At 27.0% G+C, this 18,710-nt stretch overlaps 5 protein-coding genes across 5 annotated transcripts; 2 read left to right on the top strand and 3 right to left on the bottom strand.

The window, feature by feature from the left end:
* Positions 1-6,683: 6,683 nt before the first annotated feature.
* GO595_004968 (uncharacterized protein) lies at positions 6,684-7,100 on the bottom strand (the record flags this gene model as incomplete). Its single annotated transcript, XM_067918158.1, has 1 exon — positions 6,684-7,100. One exon carries the CDS (start codon positions 7,098-7,100, stop codon positions 6,684-6,686), a length of 417 nt encoding a protein of 138 aa, XP_067774986.1.
* A 524-nt stretch (positions 7,101-7,624) lies between these two features.
* On the top strand, positions 7,625-8,887 carry GO595_004967 (CAMK family protein kinase; the record flags this gene model as incomplete). The annotated part of the gene is made up of 1 exon (XM_067918157.1): positions 7,625-8,887. One exon carries the CDS (start codon positions 7,625-7,627, stop codon positions 8,885-8,887), a length of 1,263 nt encoding a protein of 420 aa, XP_067774985.1.
* A 326-nt stretch (positions 8,888-9,213) lies between these two features.
* GO595_004966 (Carbohydrate binding domain protein) lies at positions 9,214-11,649 on the bottom strand (the record flags this gene model as incomplete). Its single annotated transcript, XM_067918156.1, has 1 exon — positions 9,214-11,649. One exon carries the CDS (start codon positions 11,647-11,649, stop codon positions 9,214-9,216), a length of 2,436 nt encoding a protein of 811 aa, XP_067774984.1.
* A 4,923-nt stretch (positions 11,650-16,572) lies between these two features.
* Positions 16,573-17,196, bottom strand: GO595_004965 (tRNA-intron endonuclease catalytic domain-like protein; the record flags this gene model as incomplete). Its single annotated transcript, XM_067918155.1, has 1 exon — positions 16,573-17,196. The coding sequence occupies one exon, from the start codon at positions 17,194-17,196 to the stop codon at positions 16,573-16,575; it is 624 nt and encodes a 207-aa protein (XP_067774983.1).
* An 87-nt stretch (positions 17,197-17,283) lies between these two features.
* On the top strand, positions 17,284-17,781 carry GO595_004964 (Myb-like DNA-binding domain containing protein; the record flags this gene model as incomplete). Its single annotated transcript, XM_067918153.1, has 1 exon — positions 17,284-17,781. One exon carries the CDS (start codon positions 17,284-17,286, stop codon positions 17,779-17,781), a length of 498 nt encoding a protein of 165 aa, XP_067774982.1.
* Positions 17,782-18,710: the final 929 nt, after the last annotated feature.

The following is an 18,710-nucleotide window of genomic DNA, read 5'->3' as shown; positions in this document are numbered from 1 at the left end:
CCAATTGATGAAAGTTTAAAATGTTTTTTGTTTTTATTCGCTAAAGATGGAACAATACATAAAATAATACAATTACATATTGATATATTAACTTCTGAAGTTTTAAGTATTGGCGATAAATTAAAATTAGAATTAAAACAATATAAAGGTAATAAAATTTGTTGTAGAACTAATGATTATCGAATTGTAGAATTCTTAAATTATTTTAATCCTGAAAAACTTAAAAATGATGGAGAAGTTGTAATTTCTGCTTTATCTGCTGGTTATTCATTAGCATTTGTATGGAATTTGACATTAAAAAAAGTTATCGGAAAAATTATTATTAAAATTAAAGATAAAAGAATTAATAATAAACGGAAACAAAAATGTATCGGCAAATCAGAAATTTCTCTGGTTAACGGAGAAAGTGCCAAAAGAAGTTTACCTTATGTAAATAAAGATAATAAATCTAAGAAAATTAAGTTAACTACAACACATCCAGATTTGATTATGTTCGATCCAACACATTATATTGTAGGGCCATTGGAAACAATTAAAATTAGAGCGCTGTTTTTGCCTAATGATAGTGTGGGAGATGTAAAAATTAGAGTATTTGTACATGAAATTGGATTAAATGCTGATCCAGCTGAATACTTGAAAATTTTAGTGCATTATAAGAAAGAAGAAAATTAAAAACTTTTGTTTATAAATAAAATATAATGTTTCTTAATTTTATTAAAAATATTAACAATCACTAAATAGCATTATATGATTTAAGTGTTGTTTTATATCTGAAATCATATTTTAAGATTGAATAGATTGTAATTTTGCAAGAGATAAATATTAGCATTATATGGAAGTTTAAATTTTTCAAAAAGATTATTTTGTAAATTGTGTACATTAGAAATACCATGTATTCCTTTGTGAGACTCAATTTTTTTTTTTAATTGTAAAACATCATGCTTCGAATTTTTCAATATATTTTTTATTCTTAATCTAATATAATCATACATTCCAGATTCATTCTATGTCAGTTAATATCATTTTTGTATAATCCTATAAGAAATTATAAGGGTGCCCACAATTTCTACATACAAATATTTGACGCTCAAAATGGCAAAATTCTATATATGACCATTTATAATGCCAAAAAACAGGAGGGTTTTTTGACATTGCCTGCTTTACAAATTTTTTGGAAATCGTCTATTTGGAGCTTAAGAATTTTGTGAGCTTAAGGAGATGCTATACTTGGAACATTATAAATAATTCCAAAATTTAAAAAAAAAAATCTATAATAAGGAAAGTTGGTTGACACAGACAGTCAAGGTAAATAGTAGCACTTTTGTGTTTGTGGGATGAATTGTGATGCGAAAAGTGATCTCCGACACGCGTTTACGATAGAATTTTGAATAAACCGATATGAGTCCAAGGTTTGCAAACCACAACAAATGCATGATGGCTGCGGTGAAACGCCAAATTATAAAAATTCCAAACATTCAATCCTAGCTGTCCCAAAACTGATTGAACTTGAAAGGCTTATATTCGGCTTAACCCAAGAAAATTTTCTGGCAACGGTTCAAGACACAGTGAAAATATTCGATTCAAATCTTCCCAACACATTTAATATTATTACATGCAAATTGGTATTTAATTCATTTTCATCACAAAGAAATACATTTGATATTTACTTATATTTTTTAAAAATACTTCAAAAAAAAGAAGAAGAAATTAATCAAAATATCGGTAATCTAATATCAATTTTTATTAAGTATATATCTGGAATCAATACACAAGAATCTTATTATGTGATGGCACAAATGATTGAACAAAATTTAATTGATATGAATATCACTAAAAAAATTCAATCATTATATTTTGCACATTATAAAACAGAAGAAGAAAACAAAAAACAAACTAATAGAAGTCAATATGGCTTTGAAGATACTTTTTTCAAAAATTATGAAGAACTTTCAAAGAATGATTGGGAACTTCATAAGAAATATGTTAAAGAAGGACATAATCCGAATGAAATTGCGAAAATAATTCGAAATGATGAAATCGAAAAACTTCAAGAAATATCATCACAAACAAATTTTAATAATAATCAAACAATCGAACCATCACTTTATGAAAGATGTTCATTCATTAATAAAAACAATGTTTCATTAATTGATTATGCAGCATTTTTTTCTTCAGATAAATGTTTTAAATATTTACTTATGAATAACACAAAAGTAGAAAATACAGGTAAATATGCAGTTGCAGGTGGAAATGAAGAAATCATTCATTTATGTGAACAAAATCATTCATCATTTGAAGGTGCATATGAAACAGCAATTAAATTTCATAAAAATGATATCTTTAAATATATTTATGAGAATAATTTAGATAAATTAAATAAAAATAATTTACAAAATTATCAAGTTTACGGAAATAGAAGTAAATCAACATTTACAAGCTCATTAAATCCAAATATAAAACAAAGTGACATTAATGATTTGCGATGCGTTTGCATCAAAAGTGGAAATTATGAAATTTTAGCATTTTTAGAAGAAAAAGGTATAAAAGTCAACAGCAATGTTGTAAATGCATCAGTAAGAAATGGAAATTTATATCTCGCTAAACATTTCCTTCAAAATAATCAAATTCCAAAAGATATTTTATTATTTGCTTCAGAATCAGGAAATATTGAACTTGTGAAATATGTTTTAGAACAAAAAGGAATTGATGTTAATGCAACAAATATTCATTTGAATAATTTATAATATGTTTTAATAATTTTATATATGTTTTAATAATTTAATATATGTTTTAATAATTTGAAATATGTTTTAATAATTTGTAACAGCACTTCATATAGCAGTTAAGAATAATAATATAGAAATAGTAAAATTACTTTTAGATAAAGAAGGAATTGATGTTAATGCAAAAACTATTCATTTGAATAATTTAATATATTTTTTAATAATTTGTAATATGTTTTAATAATTTGATATATATTTTAGTAATTTGAAACAGCACTTCATATAGCAGTTAGAAATAATAATATAGAAATAGTAAAATTACTTTTAGATAAAGAAGGAATTGATGTTAATGCAAAAAATATTCATTTGAATAATTTTATATATGTTTTAATAATATAATATATGTTTTAATAATTTGAGACAGCACTTCATATAGCAGTTAGAAATAATAATATAGAAATAGTAAAATTACTTTTAGATAAAGGAATTGATGATAATGAAGAAACTATTCATTTTAATATTTTTATATATGTTTTAATAATTTGTAACAGCACTTTATATAGCAGTTAGAAATAATAATATAGAAATAGTAAAATTACTTTTAGATAAAGGAATTGATGTTAATACAAAATATATTCATTTTAATAATTTGGAATATGTTTTAATAATATGATGTATGTTTTAATAATTCGAAATATGTTTTAATAATTTGAGACAGCACTTCATATAGCAGTTAGAAATAATAATATAGAAATAGTAAAATTACTTTTAGATAAAGGAATTGATGTTAATGCAAAATATATTCATTTTAATAATTTGGAATGTGTTTTAATAATTTAGAATATGCTTTAATAATTTGAAACAGCACTTCATATAGCAGTTAGAAATAATAATATAGAAATAGTAAAATTACTTTTAGATAAAGGAATTGATGTTAAAGCAAAATATATTCATTTTAATAATTTTGGATATGTTTTAATAATTTAGAATATGTTTTAATAATTTGTAACAGCACTTCATATAGCAGTTAGAAATAATAATATAGAAATAGTAAAATTACTTTTAGATAAAGGAATTGATGATAATGAAGAAACTATTCATTTTAATAATTTTATATATGTTTTAATAATTTGAAACAGCACTTCATATAGCAGTTAGAAATAATAATATAGAAATAGTAAAATTACTTTTAGATAAAGGAATTGATGTTAATACAAAATATATTCATTTTAATAATTTGGAATATGTTTTAATAATTTAGAATATGTTTTAATAATTTTATACAGCAATTCAAATCGCACAACAAAATGGTTATACCATAATAGAAAATTTACTTCGTGAAAAAGGTGCAAAAGAAAATTCTAATTCAGAATCTTCTTCTATGAATGTCACTTCTTGGCTTTCGATAAGTAATGAAAGGAGTTTTACAGATGAACAAAACCAACTCGAATCCCAAGTGTATAAAGAAGACAATAAAAAGGAAAATTTCAAAACAAAAGTTAACATCAGCACACAAACTACTGAAAGTCATCAAATTCACAAAATACATTGTGATATTTTACTTTTGAAGACATATACTCATGGAAATACTTGTAAAAAATGTCAACCAAAATAGATCATAACAACATAACTCTGGAATATTTTCTTTTTTATAATTACTGTAATTATATTTGATATCTGCAAGCGTTTTAAAGACGTTTCTTATTTATAATAACTCAATAAGTCATCATCTGCCAGTAGAAAAAGAAATCAATGAGATCCATCACAATTTTAAAAAAGATAAATATAATAACATATGGCTCATTTAATGCTTCCTTAACAAGAAGGAATTGATATTAATGAAAAAGATATTTATTTGTTTTATTTGAAATTTATTTTAATAATTTGATATTTCATATTTTTAAATAATATTTGAAAATTATTTAAATTATTTAAAACATCACTTATTTGTGCATCTGATAAAGGTCATACATAAATAGCTAAATTTAAGTTGATTAATAAAAAAAATTGAAAAAACTTAAATGCAATAATTCATCGATTTTTGGTATTAACAAAAAATTAAATTCAGAAAAATTGGTGAAGAGTTTGTAGTAAGTCGAAATGCTGAAATTAACGGTCGATATATCACCACTTTTTGCATAGTTTACATATAAATAACAAAATATTTAACGATTAAAATTTATCTAAAAAGTCGATGAGTCATAATATTTTTGATCTTTTTCAATACTTTATATTCGTTGTAAACTATTCAATTCTTTTACATTGATGTCACTTTTGCGATAGAAATACGATAGAGCTTTTTGAACATGTTCAAAAGGTTCTATCGTATTTCTATCGTCGGCTAGTCCCAGGTGCACAGTACTAATGATCATTAAATAACCCATATATAAGCAGAAAGATTTTTTATAACCATTTCTAATGGCTGTATAATAAATTAATAGTCAAACGAAAATTGGTCACACTAAATCTGATTATCTTCTTTTGGCCTTAAATAATATATAAACTCTATTCTTCTTATATTTATGTAACTGCCTATTTAAAATTATCATAATTCTTCTTCTGCCTCTATAAATTTAAAAATTATATGTTCAACCAAGAAATGTTCTCCATATTAAGAAACTTTATCTATTTGCATATATATGGATTTGTCACTTTTATTTTGGAATAAATTCTCTTTAAAATTTTTCTCGAAGTCCCTCCATACCTATCAAATATACCAGCACTTCGGGTCATTTGTTGTTGTTTTTGATATATAAAATTTGTTCATTTGTTAATTTTGTAATTTTTATCTCCCCACTGCGTTTGTTTCGAATTGACTTTTCTATAAAGTAACCAATGAAATTAAATACTTTACTTGATTTAAACACGATAGAGGACGTTAAAAATAATTACAGCCACCTCAAAATATTTTGACGTATTCGACTTTTTGAATTGAGTTTTGAAAATTGATGGCCGTTTATTGACCGTTAATTTCAGCAACATTTCGACTTACAACAAAATTGGTGAAGAGTTTCCTTTAAAGGATTTATTCTTATGAATGTAAACTTCATAAAGTATTCAATAAATTATAAAAACAAATATAACTATATACACAAACAAAATAAATAATTGTTGTCACATTATTATCATTTCTTTGGAATTCATTTACATTAATATATATATTTCTAGAAATTTGAATATTATAATTATAATAAATTTATGTTGTATGAATAACAATTGTTTAATCAGATAAATAAATTTAGTTTCAACATATGAAAACAATGAATTACATAAAAATAATTTTTTCATATGAAAATGATTTAATTTGTGTTTTAGAAAACGTTAATGAATGCGTAAAAGAACTGAAATGGATTTAAAGTTTGTACCTTGATATGTTGGATATGTATGAACTGTTGCATTAACTGAAGAAAATGCACCTTTTCCAATCCATGGTTGTGAAATACCATAATAATAAATACCTTGAATATAATTCTACATCATCGATGACAAAATAATATTCGGAAATTATTTAAAATATTTAAAACAGTGCTTATGATTGCATCTCAAAATTGGTATGTAGAAATCGTTTAATTACTTCTAGAACAAGTAGGAATTGATACAAATGCCAAAGATATTTTATGTTTTATTTAGAATATATATTAATCATTTGATATTCTAACATATTATTTTGAAGTTGTATGTGTTACTTAATACAGCACTTATTTATGCAGAAAAAATTGAAAAAACTGAACTCGTCGAATTGCTTTCTAAAAATAGAAGGAATATGATCATCATATTACGATGTAGAATTATATTCAACAAATCAAAGCATTGTAGCAAATAAATTTTGATTCCCAACTCATTCTATTGGTAAAATTTTGGTAAAATAACATCAAACAATGAAAGTATACATATATGCTTAATTATACGTATAAATTAAAGGTCTGTTTAGAAATAAATTTATTGCGTGGATAGTTCTATTTATTTTCCGTGGCGTTGCTCTGAGGAGCTATATTCCAGAAGAGATTCGGTGAGTGATAATTCAGACAAGTTTTCAATTTGTCCTGCAAAATGTAAAATTGCAAGATCTAAGTTCCATGGGAAGAAATCACAAAGATTTGGTATCTTAGAGTATATAACAACAAGATCTAAAGGTACAGGAAATGGAGTACTAATTTCCGATAATGGTTTTTTAGTTTCCATTGCTTCTTTAAAACTTTCTGGAACATCATCTTTTTCGTATATCTTCACCCTGTCTGGAAAGGCTGGAACACTATTTGGTTTTTCTGTAAAAAATAACGAAATATATGGTATCTCTGTATTATCCAAAACAAAATCAACTGATTTCTTTAAAATTTGTGTATATCTAGGATTATATTCGTCCAATACAATAGCCATGTGATGAGGAAATTTTTTGCAATGACAAATTTCTGATTTTGAGATTTTCTTTCCAAAAAAGCGCTGCTGAATTTCAGAAAAGAAAAACTTACAATAAGCATAAACAAGAGTTACGAAATGGATAATGTAAAGGCATACTCTGTGAAATAACATAAATTTGGCCAAATAAAAGACACTTTGAATGCGTAAACATATCAAAAACTGAAACTGGTCCAAATTAGGTTTTTAGATCAGCGTCTGATACTTATTAAGTTATAACTTAATAAAAGACAAAAAGCCTTTGTGAAGTAGATCGCCTAGAGTGGTAATGTATGTATTTTTTTTATGAAATTCATTGAAGAAGAATAAATTATTCAATATTAATGTTTTAATATAAATTTAAAGATTTTTTTTTGAAGTACCATCTGCAAACATGATCTAAAAGTTAGGCAAGTATAACAATAATATAACGCGGACAAAGAAAGATTATAAAAAAAAAGATCCATATTTCTAAACGGTCAACTCAAGAGAACGTTTGAAAAATAATGAGCGAAAAGGATTTTGAAACTATAAAAGAAATTGGAAAAGGCTCATATGGATCTGCATTTTTAGCACGAGAACGTTCTTCTGGTAATTATGTTGTTCTTAAAAAGATTAAACTCAAAAATCCAATTGCTAAAACATCAGCAGAAGATGAAGCAAAATTTCTTAAAAACCTAAGCCATCCAAATGTTATCCAATTTATTGATTCTTTTCGTACTGATAAAGAGTTTTGTATAGTTCTTGAGTATGCTGATGCAAAAGATCTATCTCATTATTTAGAGTTTAATAAGCCATCTGAAAAACGAATTCTACAAATCTTTTCTCAGATTATTTTTGGTCTAAATTATATTCACTCACAGAATATTTTACATCGTGATATCAAAATTACAAATATTTTTTTATTTAAAAATGGTTTTGTCAAAATTGGTGATTTTGGGATATCACGCGAGATCAATGGTTATGATCTTGCACGGACTATAATTGGCACACCATATTTTATGGCTCCAGAAATCATTGCAGGTAAGCCCTATGGCTTTCCTGCTGATGTCTGGTCAGCCGGGTGTATTCTTTTTGAACTGATGACTGGGAAACACGCATTTACTGGCAAATCTCGGGATGAATTATTTGCCAATATTCAATTTCGGAAGTTACCACGCGACTCATTTTCATGTTTTTCTAATGATCTTTCTGATCTTTTACTTAAGATGCTTAACAAGAACCCAATTCTTCGACCAACATGTTCACAAATCTTAAAACTTCCTATTATCAGAAATGCTTTAACACGTTTCCAACAGAAAGTCAGCGCTCGATATGCACCACCACATCGATCACCACGTCTATCATCCAAAGAAAATCTTATTAATTTTGATTTGACGGAAATTGATCAAACTGAAATTCCCGAATGGATCAAAGATGTACCAATTGTCGCATCGGAATTAATGCGGCAAAGTTTCCGCCGAGTAAAAGATGATATAAATCGGTTTGCAGAGATCATCAAAAGTTCGCTAAATAATATGAAAGAAAACATTAATGATAACATCGGAAAAGTCGAATGTGATCTCGAAGCAAGAAAAAAGAAACTGGAAACAGAATGTAAAGAATTGTTAGGCGAAGAGAAATATAATTTGGCATATGAATTCATTAAGGAAAACTGGACTGAGAAAAGAGAAATGATTTCGGATGTGTTGAAAATCGATTATTATCCCGAAAGAGAAATTAAGATGATAGAGGCAATAACTATGATAGAGAGATTCCAACAATGTTAAATATAATGTGATATGGCATATATATACTTAAAAATAGTTGTATTTATTTATAAATTAATTTTAATTGTGTTATGTTTAAACTGTTTTATTATATTCAATTTCATTAAAATTAAACAAATGTATTATATTTTAATAAAAGATTAATTAATTTCGTTTGAAGTCTCCTCATTCTTTTAAAACTTTCAAGAAAAGAATATTCGAATATTTTTAAAATACATCAAAAACTGCTTCAGATTTCGTTTCTAATAATTCTGTTCCTTTTTTATTTATATCTACCAATTATGACAACAATTAATATTAATTACACATTTCTTTGATACATAAATTTATTTATTTAGCATTGTTACCTTTGTTCCTTGCTTAAAGGATAAAATAACTATAACCGCTATAACCGCTATAACCACTACAACCGCAACAACAATCAAAACAATTCCGACTGTAGAAAGGCCGCCTTCTTCTGGGCGTTGAATCCTGTTCGTCATTGGTTCAAGTACATATCCGTCATTCATAACATATGGAGAATTCCCAAAGTTCACTGTTGATACCACACCATTTGAAAAATGTGTTTGTTGTACAGACCAATCTGTTGTCAAAATCTTATGGTCGGTCATTTCAGAGAACATTGTTTCATGAGCAACAGGTGATGCGATATGATATGATTCAGCAAACATACTCTTATTTGCCTGCCATTGTGCATTATTTAGCTGATACATTGGCGGAACTCCATACAATGCATTGAACAAGTCTCTTTTCCTCCAGACAGCAGGTAATTTATTATTGAAATCTCCCCAATACCAATAAGCAATAGTACAATCATGGTAAACAAGCTCCCAAAGAGGAAGTCTGTATCTTTCCCCAACTTGGAACTTTGTAATTTGCTCTGGAGGCTTTCCATATATAATTTGCGCTGTATTTCGACCGGCGTCATCAACCCTAAAATTAGGAAGACTCATCATTCCCTCGAAGTAGTCTACCTCTGGAACCATTTGGTCGATTCCTGTTTCTGATCCAGATACAAAATTATATTCATTATGCAAAGCACCTAAAGTAAGCTTTCTGAAATGCTTAGAAAGAGTTCTATTTGATGGGTGTTTTGGTGAATAATCTTCATACCAAGCAGATGCTGTTGCAACATCAATAAATCTACATGTGCGTTTATCTCCATTTTTGATTTCTTTGTTGATTTTTTCTCGCATGTAGTCAAGCCAGTAACGATCGGAAACAACATTACAATAAACGAGTTCAGTTGATCCTTTTGGATATACTGACCACCCAGTTCTAAGAGTACCATCTTCGTTCATAACAAGCTGTTCTCTTTCATAAGATTCATTTACCCAATCAGGGTGCCAACTAATATCGTATTTTGTATTTGGATCCATAGCATCTTGATAAATGTCATAACGGCTGCTGACGATAGAGCGGTTATTACAGAATTCAATGTCAGAACCGTATGCATAACTTGCCAAAATGTATTTCATGGAAAAATTATCCTGCATTTCAGCGTAAATTTTTTTGATGTTTTCGTATAGCCAAATGTTTGCTGCCCCTCTCATGTTATTCAAACTTTCTTCAAGATTTGGATTCTCTTCAATCTTTTGCTTAAAACTTTTGTATAAACCAATTTCTTTGGCATACTTTTGGTAACGTTTTGCCATGGCTACATGTCCTCCGTTTTCGAAGAACACCATTTTATATCTTCGATTATATGCATAACTATCTTTTTGCCTTACCCACATAATTCTTATCCATTGGTGAGGTACATCTTTACTTGCTTTGTTTATGATAACTTGTGCGTCATCAACTGTTTGAAGAATGATCATATATCCTTCACATCCAGAAACACCATCTGAGTTATTCTTATACGCTGCAACGCCATAGAACCCCATTGAGATGCCATGGCCAGTATATCCAGCAAATCCGTTAGAAATTGATAAGTTGTGATTAATTGGAAAAATCATACCTTCACCATGAGGAAGTATTATAGACTCATTGTCATAATTTTCAAACCCATTGAAGAACGTATCGTAGTTGCCATCTGGTCTTTGAATTTCGACTTGAATTTCATCATCGTTTAACCAATAACTTGTGTAAATAACTTTAAGGTTTGAGATTTGCATAGCTGAAACATTAAAACCATTTTCAAGTGGAGTGATTTTGGTTATCAGCCTTCCCCATACTCTGGCAACAGATGGTTGAACATAATTCCTTCCTACTCTTTTATCAAAAACACTGATAGTATTTGTCGTAATATTGTAAAGAAGTTTAAGTTTAGAATTTTCTAAAATTTTATCTGAAACATTTGGATCAGCATCAAAAGATCCAGTAACTGACATAGATGCAACACCATATCTAAATTTTACTGCTCCTTCTCCAATGAGTCTAGGTGAAATATAAGCTATTTTTGGATTCCTTGTAAAAAATGAAGCTGTATAAGTTTTGATGGTGTTGGATCGATCCTCAAACATATCTGTAACTGATTCATATGCAAGAAGTGTTCCATTAGAGGAATATCCGATAGTTGAAAATTGGATTGTTCCTGATCCTGTTGCTGCAATTTCACATGTGAAGTTGTAAATAGTTCCAAACGTTACATTAACAACTTGTGATGTTGAAACAGCGTAATCATTTACTCCTGTATGCTGAAATTCGGAATATGGATTGCCTATTTTGAGTGTATATTTGTCGTTTCCATTTCTTGACCATGCGTATGTAAAATTATATAGTTCAGACAAGGAAAAAGAGAGGAAGAAAAAAACACTCATGTTGGAATTGAACGTTCAATAGATTCTATGAAAAAGTTTTTAGAGAATATTCAATTTTCTGAGCATTAACTTTTTGAAACATTTACCCACAAATCAAAATTGGTGGTTATTCTTGGTTACCATCAAGTAGAGTTGTGCATGCAGAGCACTTTTACGGTTAGAAAAAATTAAAACATGAATTTTGAGATATATGTTTTTTATTTTTCAAAAATATTCAATATAAATTCACTAAATGGTGTATAGTTATCAATTATAAAATATGGATAAAAAAATGAAAATTTTTGAAATTTGACGATTTGTAATTTCATGATATTTGAATTATTGTTTTTGAAATTTTAATTCGGCATTATGTGCGACAAAATATATTATTAATGTGTGCAAAAGAATAATTTCGGAAAATTGACTAAATAATTTTTTATGAAGAATTTTTATTTTGAAATATATTTTTAATTTTTTTCAGAAACTGACGATAGGATTTTTAGATTTTTCGGATTCGGATAAACAAGAATACCTATATCACATGTCATAAAGCACGTGAAGATATGTCGGTTCAATTTTTCAAAAAGAGCAAATTTTTCTTGAAAGCTTGCATTCCGGAACGATTTAAAAAAATAAAAAATTGACAATTACTTAATGTATAGCAGAACTCAACAACTTCAGTTTTCACGATTAAAGAAAAAGAAAAGGGAGTAAAAAAAGAATATTAAAACGTGATAGGAAATTAAAAGTAAATTTAATCAATAATCAAAAATAAAATAAAACAAATTTCAATCAACAATTTTTTCATCAATCATTTTATGATCATTATAAAAAAATTAAAAATAACGTAGATTCTAACAATTTTTCTGAAATTACTGGAACTTTGATTCTGATCCATTACATCTAGTAAAGAAAGGAAGATATAGATTACTTTCAAATAGAATTCATTGTGGTTTTTTTATTCATCTGATGTTATAAATATTAAATGGCTCAAAGAAAACTTGAATATGCCTTCTATCCAATGGTCTAATGAAAAATTTACAATGATGCACAATGAACTCCCTGTTAAATTGTTTACGTGTGATGGTTTGATTTCTCTTCATGAAAATAATCAAACAGCATCATTTACATATTTTATGTCTTTGGTATTTCTTAATGAAGCCTTGAGTGAAGAAAACTTAACAATTGATGAAAAAAGAAATTTATTAGAGATCATACTAAATTATATGTTTATATCTCTTTGTTGCACATAATGCCGAATAAAAATTTCAAAAACAATAATTCAAATATCATGAAATTACAAATCGTCAAATTTCAAAAATTTTCATTTTTTTATCCATATTTTATAATTGATAACTATACACCATTTAGTGAATTTATATTGAATATTTTTGAAAAATAAAAAACATATATCTCAAAATTCATGTTTTAATTTTTTCTAACCGTAAAAGTGCTCTCCTTGAACAAAGATTGTCAAATAAACGATAAAAAATGATTCAAAATTTTTAATTAAAACACAAATTTTTTGAAATTCAACAGACAGGTCCTGCTTATATTGCACTATAATATCATACATACTTGAGGAAATATATATATATATATATATATATATATATATATATATATATATATAGAATTGCTAAGCATTTCTATCGTGAAACCTTCTGCTTGCACGACTCTAATCAAGTTCATGATGAAGAAAATCATTTTATTCGAACACATTTAGATCAAATAAAATATCTTCATTGTGCAAAGATCGAAAGAAAATTATTCAACAATTGGGAGAAACTCATAAACAAGTTGACGACTTCATGAACAATTTTAAAAGTTATGTTTTTCTAGATTTACAAACTTAAGTCAAAATTCAAAAATTGTATTTAGTAGTTTGAGCTCAAACTATTGGTGAATAAGGATTTTTTGAATCAGTTCTATGTGTAGAAATTGGAAAGCATTGTAGAAGGGTTGAAGATGTTGAAGTTAAGATATTTAATTTGTTAAAACTGTTAAAATCCCATTTGTTTTACATCACATCAAAGTTTTAGTGCGAAATCATCGGATTTTATTTCGAGGATGAAGAAATTAATGAATAAATTTGTTTCTTTTATACACTTTCTGATAAAGTTTTCATTTGAAAAAAATGAACCTCAAAATTGATAAACGGTCGAGACAAACTCGGATTTCCATGGATGAAATCATAAAAATTTTCGAATGCTTATCATCAAATGATGAAACAATTCGTAACAGAGCAGATCAGGCTGTTTCACAAATAGTAGAAAATTTACAAGTTTTTCCAATATTATTTCAAATTTTATTAACTCCAAATCTTCCATATAATATTCATATATGTGCTTCAGGTGCACTACGCATGTGGTTTAAAAAAAATTGGGTAAATTTAAATCAAGAAATCAAAGTTCAATACATTTCGCAATTACAACAAATTCTTGTTATTGGACACCCTTGCCATAAACTCCTTCTTCATCTTTATAAAATATCATATCCCTCAACTATTGACCAAAATTTATATTTTAATTTTCTTCAATCAATAACTACATTTATCGATATCACTTCGACACCGGAAGTTTTAATTTCTGTTCTTTCAACTACTGTTCAACTTATTCAATCTATTTCTGTAAGTTTAAATTTATCTTTTCCAAATTGTAATCCATTTTATCATGAAATACAAATTCGTACAGTACCTTTAGTTCAACTGTATATATGTCTTACTTCTCCATCAGATTGTTGTATTATACGATATTGTTATCAAATCTTTAATTCTTCAATTTATCGATATCTTTCACAACCCGAACTTATTAATTTATACATTGAAGCCACTAAATCCATTTTGAACACATTTCCAATTCAATCATTGTATTCGAATAAAAAATATTCCTCACTCATTAAAGTCTGTGGCAAATTTTTACAAACATTAATGGTATTTAATTCCCAACATTTAAATTCGGCCGAACTTTCAATGATTATACTTAACATATCATTGCAATTTTTGGCGGTTTTATCCATCCATTATGATATCCCACGAATGACATTAATAAACTTTTCACGACCTTTGAATGTATATGTCAAACTTTTGCCAATTGATTTAACATTGGTACAAATTTTAATTTCATGTTCGACATTAACCGAATTTGAAATTAATGACTTTGAAATGAATCCTGCGTTATTCTTGGACTATGCGTATTGTCCTGTTCCAAATAAAAAAAACATACGACGATTTTGTGCTGATTTATCAATATATCTAACATCATTAAATGAACGATTTTTACAAATATTATTAAACCAACAGCCTTCTGAATCATCAATGTATTTAATGGCAATGATTATTAAGCCAAATATACCAGGTGATTATAATCAACAAATTTATAATTGGGTAATTTCATGTACTCAAATATCACAAACTTCACCAATTATTTATTCAACTTTTTTGTTTTTAATTTCTAAGTCTTATGATTTATTAACTAATGATGATAAACAATTAATTCTTCAAAATATCATAAATTTATTAAGAACAAATAACGCGACACTTTTTTGTAATGCACTTAAATGTTTCCGTAAATTATTAAAAGAACAATTTGTTGTACCAAATGACATAATTGAGAAAATAATTGAATTTACTTCAATATGCCCAACTAATGATGCATCCAAAACGTTACAAATATTATTAAAATTTTATCCTGATTTAACTATTGCACTTTCAAGTCGTATTATCGATGCGATATTTTCCGGAATTATTATTCACTATTCACAAGAAAGTGAACTTAATGAAGAGTCTATATCGAAATCGTTGGAAATACTTTCGGAGATCATTAATGAAATTGGGTCAAATGTTATTACTGAAAATGTAATTAATTCGATTACATTTTTATTAAGTAATTTTAATAATTTAATTGATATTAGTGATAATTTATGTACATTAATTTCATTTATCTTTTATACTAATTCTGAGTATAACATAATTCTTTTACGAAATTTAGCACAAGCAATACAACAAAATGAACATATAATGGAAGAAATGAATAAATTTTATATTCCTATAATTATATTTATTTCGGCACATTTAAATGAATATGTTGCATTAAATTGTGCGAATTTGTTTTATAGCATCGGATTAAATTTGATTTCAATGTCATTAAAAAATGGTTCTATTGAAATGTTAAATGCTGGCGCTGAATTAGTTTGTTGGAATTTACAAATTGATAATTCACTTGATATTTCTGCTTTGTTACAAATGATCCCTTTGATTCAAGTTGATTATATTAAATTCGAAATAATTTCGAGTGTAATAATATTCGGGTTTTTCGATATTGTTAATAATGAAGTATTAAATAATTTGTTACATTTCTTGGAAATTATTCCAAAGTGTTTTTATGAGAAAAGATTACATACAGTTGCTTTACTAAAACTGTGTATAATCAATAAGGGATTATCAGATGTACTAATTCCTGTAGCATCGGAATTGTTGTTGAACGAAAAACAACAAAGAATTACAATTGGTAACGCAAAAGTAAATTTCTTATATTGTCCGCATGAGTTTAAGGCACCGGTTGAATATATGGATTTGGGTAATTTTATTAAGGGTGCATTGGAAAACTGCTCTGACAATTGTAGAGAAACATATAAAAGCGCATTTGAAAAATGTTTTGTCTAAAAATAGAGTTTTGTTATTAAAATTTTTTTGTATTTTTATATCAAAAAATGTTTTTCCTTTTTCAAATGAAATCACAAATTTTTTTACAAGTTTAAAAATTAAAAAATTTATTGAACACATAAATTAAATTTTTATTAAAAGATATAATAATATTCTTGACTTTAGTTTATTTTCCCCAACCCAAAGACAAAAATGCATTTTGTAACGCATAATATGAAATGATTAAGATGTACATTTTTTGAATAATTTAAAATATTCTTCTTTGACATGAAAAATTTGGATTATTTTAAATCTTCAACACTTTTATATCTGCTAAATTCAACGTATTCAATATTGCCATTTGGAGTTAAGTGTGCTGATATTAAGCGTTTACGAGCAGTTTCAGATATACGCATAAGTTGAATTAATTTTTTTGTATCAAGAATTTCATTATTACACCAAATAAAGGCTGACGAATGACACTCCCATGGAGGGGAAATATATATCGCGAAATCACATCCGTAATTAGATGCATCACTTATCCAATAATTTTGTTTAAGATCACAATAAACCTTGTATTTAAATGGATCAAGAATTGGTGGTCCAATTTCTTCTATTTCATATTCTGATTCATCATGCGCTCTAATTGTGATTTTCCGAAAATTTTGTTCAAGAATTTCATCAGGAAAATCACTGTTGAAATCTTTAAAAATTGGTTTAACAAGTTTGCAAAATCCATTTTCGAAACACCATTTAGCTTCATATGAAGTGAGTTCTATTGGAAGTCCTAAAAATTTAGATTGTTGAGGAAAATTTGGTGCTGTTAAAGTTGCGCTTCCAATCACCCTTGCTTCATTTCTTAGCTTTTCAATGTCATTTGGATCCCAAATCAGCCAAGAATCCCCTTCATAAAAAACCTTTGCCATTAGATCTGCTTTCGATTTCAATCTTTCATGATTTGAGTAGTTTATGATTTTTGGCGCCAAATATTATCAAAAAGTGACTCACTGCAAATGAATTTCCAAGACACCCCAATAACAGATGCAGAAATTGATACATTTATTGCAACACTTCCTCATCAAACATTTACACATATGGATGTAATGCGTTGTTATTCAATTTATATGAAAAATGAATTTTCAGCAAAAAAAGATACACCACAGATTCATCATCCAGAACCAGTCACAAGGATGATAAGTGATGGAAAGCGTATTCCAATGCGCTGGTCAACAATTGAAATAGACGCATTACGTTCTGGAGTTGAAAAACATGGAAAAGGAAATTGGGCAAAAATTCTTGGAGATTATCATACAATATTTGGTCCAACTGGTCGAACTAGCAGAGATTTAAAGAAGAAATGGCTTGGATTAGAAAATAAGAATAAGCGAACTAAGGGAATATCTGATGGATTCAGTAATCAGTTCTCATTAAATAACACAATGATTTCCCCTCAACCACAGACTCAAATTGAACAACAGACAGATCCAAATACTTCTAATCCAAATCAATAATTTATTATCAATAAATGCTGCTATGACAAATTCCCAGAAAAACTCTTTATTTAAAGTAATATATGATAAAACACTTTACAAGTAAAATATTTTTATTTTAAGAATATGAAAAATATTTATTTGTCAACAAAAGAAAAAAATATTTGTGTATGATAATACTTTAAATTATTTCATATAAAAATTTTCTTTTATGGTAAAACATTATGAATATTTTAATGACACATAAAAAAATAAATTAAATATTTGTTTTATATATATAATTTTCAAGTATTTAATAAAAATGAGTAAAAAGTTAGAGTCCCTTTAACATGATACAAAGAAATCTTGAAACATTATTTAATATAACTTATGTTAAATAAATACTGTATCATTTTTTTGAATGTTTATCTATTTGATTGATATAATAATTATTTTACTATCTTCAAATGGATTCTGTATTGGAGAAGATGAACAAATTAGAAAAAATTTATACAGCGAACTTGATTATCTTATTTTTCAACAAGATTCTAGAACGGGTCAAGATAATGAATCTCCTCCAGTTGATGACTCAGTTCTCTTTCTCGAAATGCAAGAAATCAAAGTTGGTTTGTATAAAAATCCACTTATTCAAACAGTGGTTTTATCTAAGGATGTTCGATTTATTGATGAAAGAGCATTTTCTTACTGGGGAGATATCAAAAAATTTGATATGTCTGCTTCAAAAGTTGAAATTATAAATAGAGAAACTTTTATTCATTGCACAGAACTTGCGGAATTTATTTGTAATGAAAATTTAAAAATAATTTGCAGAAATGCCTTTGAAGCATGCATAAAATTGCATAATATTTTAAACTTAGATAATATTATTGAAATTGAAGCATTTGCGTTTTCAAGATGTAGAAATTTAAATGAAATTCATCTTAACCCATTTATTGAAATATTACACCCTT

This window comes from Histomonas meleagridis, assembly GCF_020186115.1.
Source record: "Histomonas meleagridis strain 2922-C6/04-10x chromosome Unknown contig_30, whole genome shotgun sequence".
NCBI lineage: Eukaryota > Parabasalia > Tritrichomonadida > Dientamoebidae > Histomonas > Histomonas meleagridis.
The sequence above is the reverse complement of the archived record's forward strand: the minus strand, read 5'-3'. Positions and strand labels throughout refer to the sequence as shown.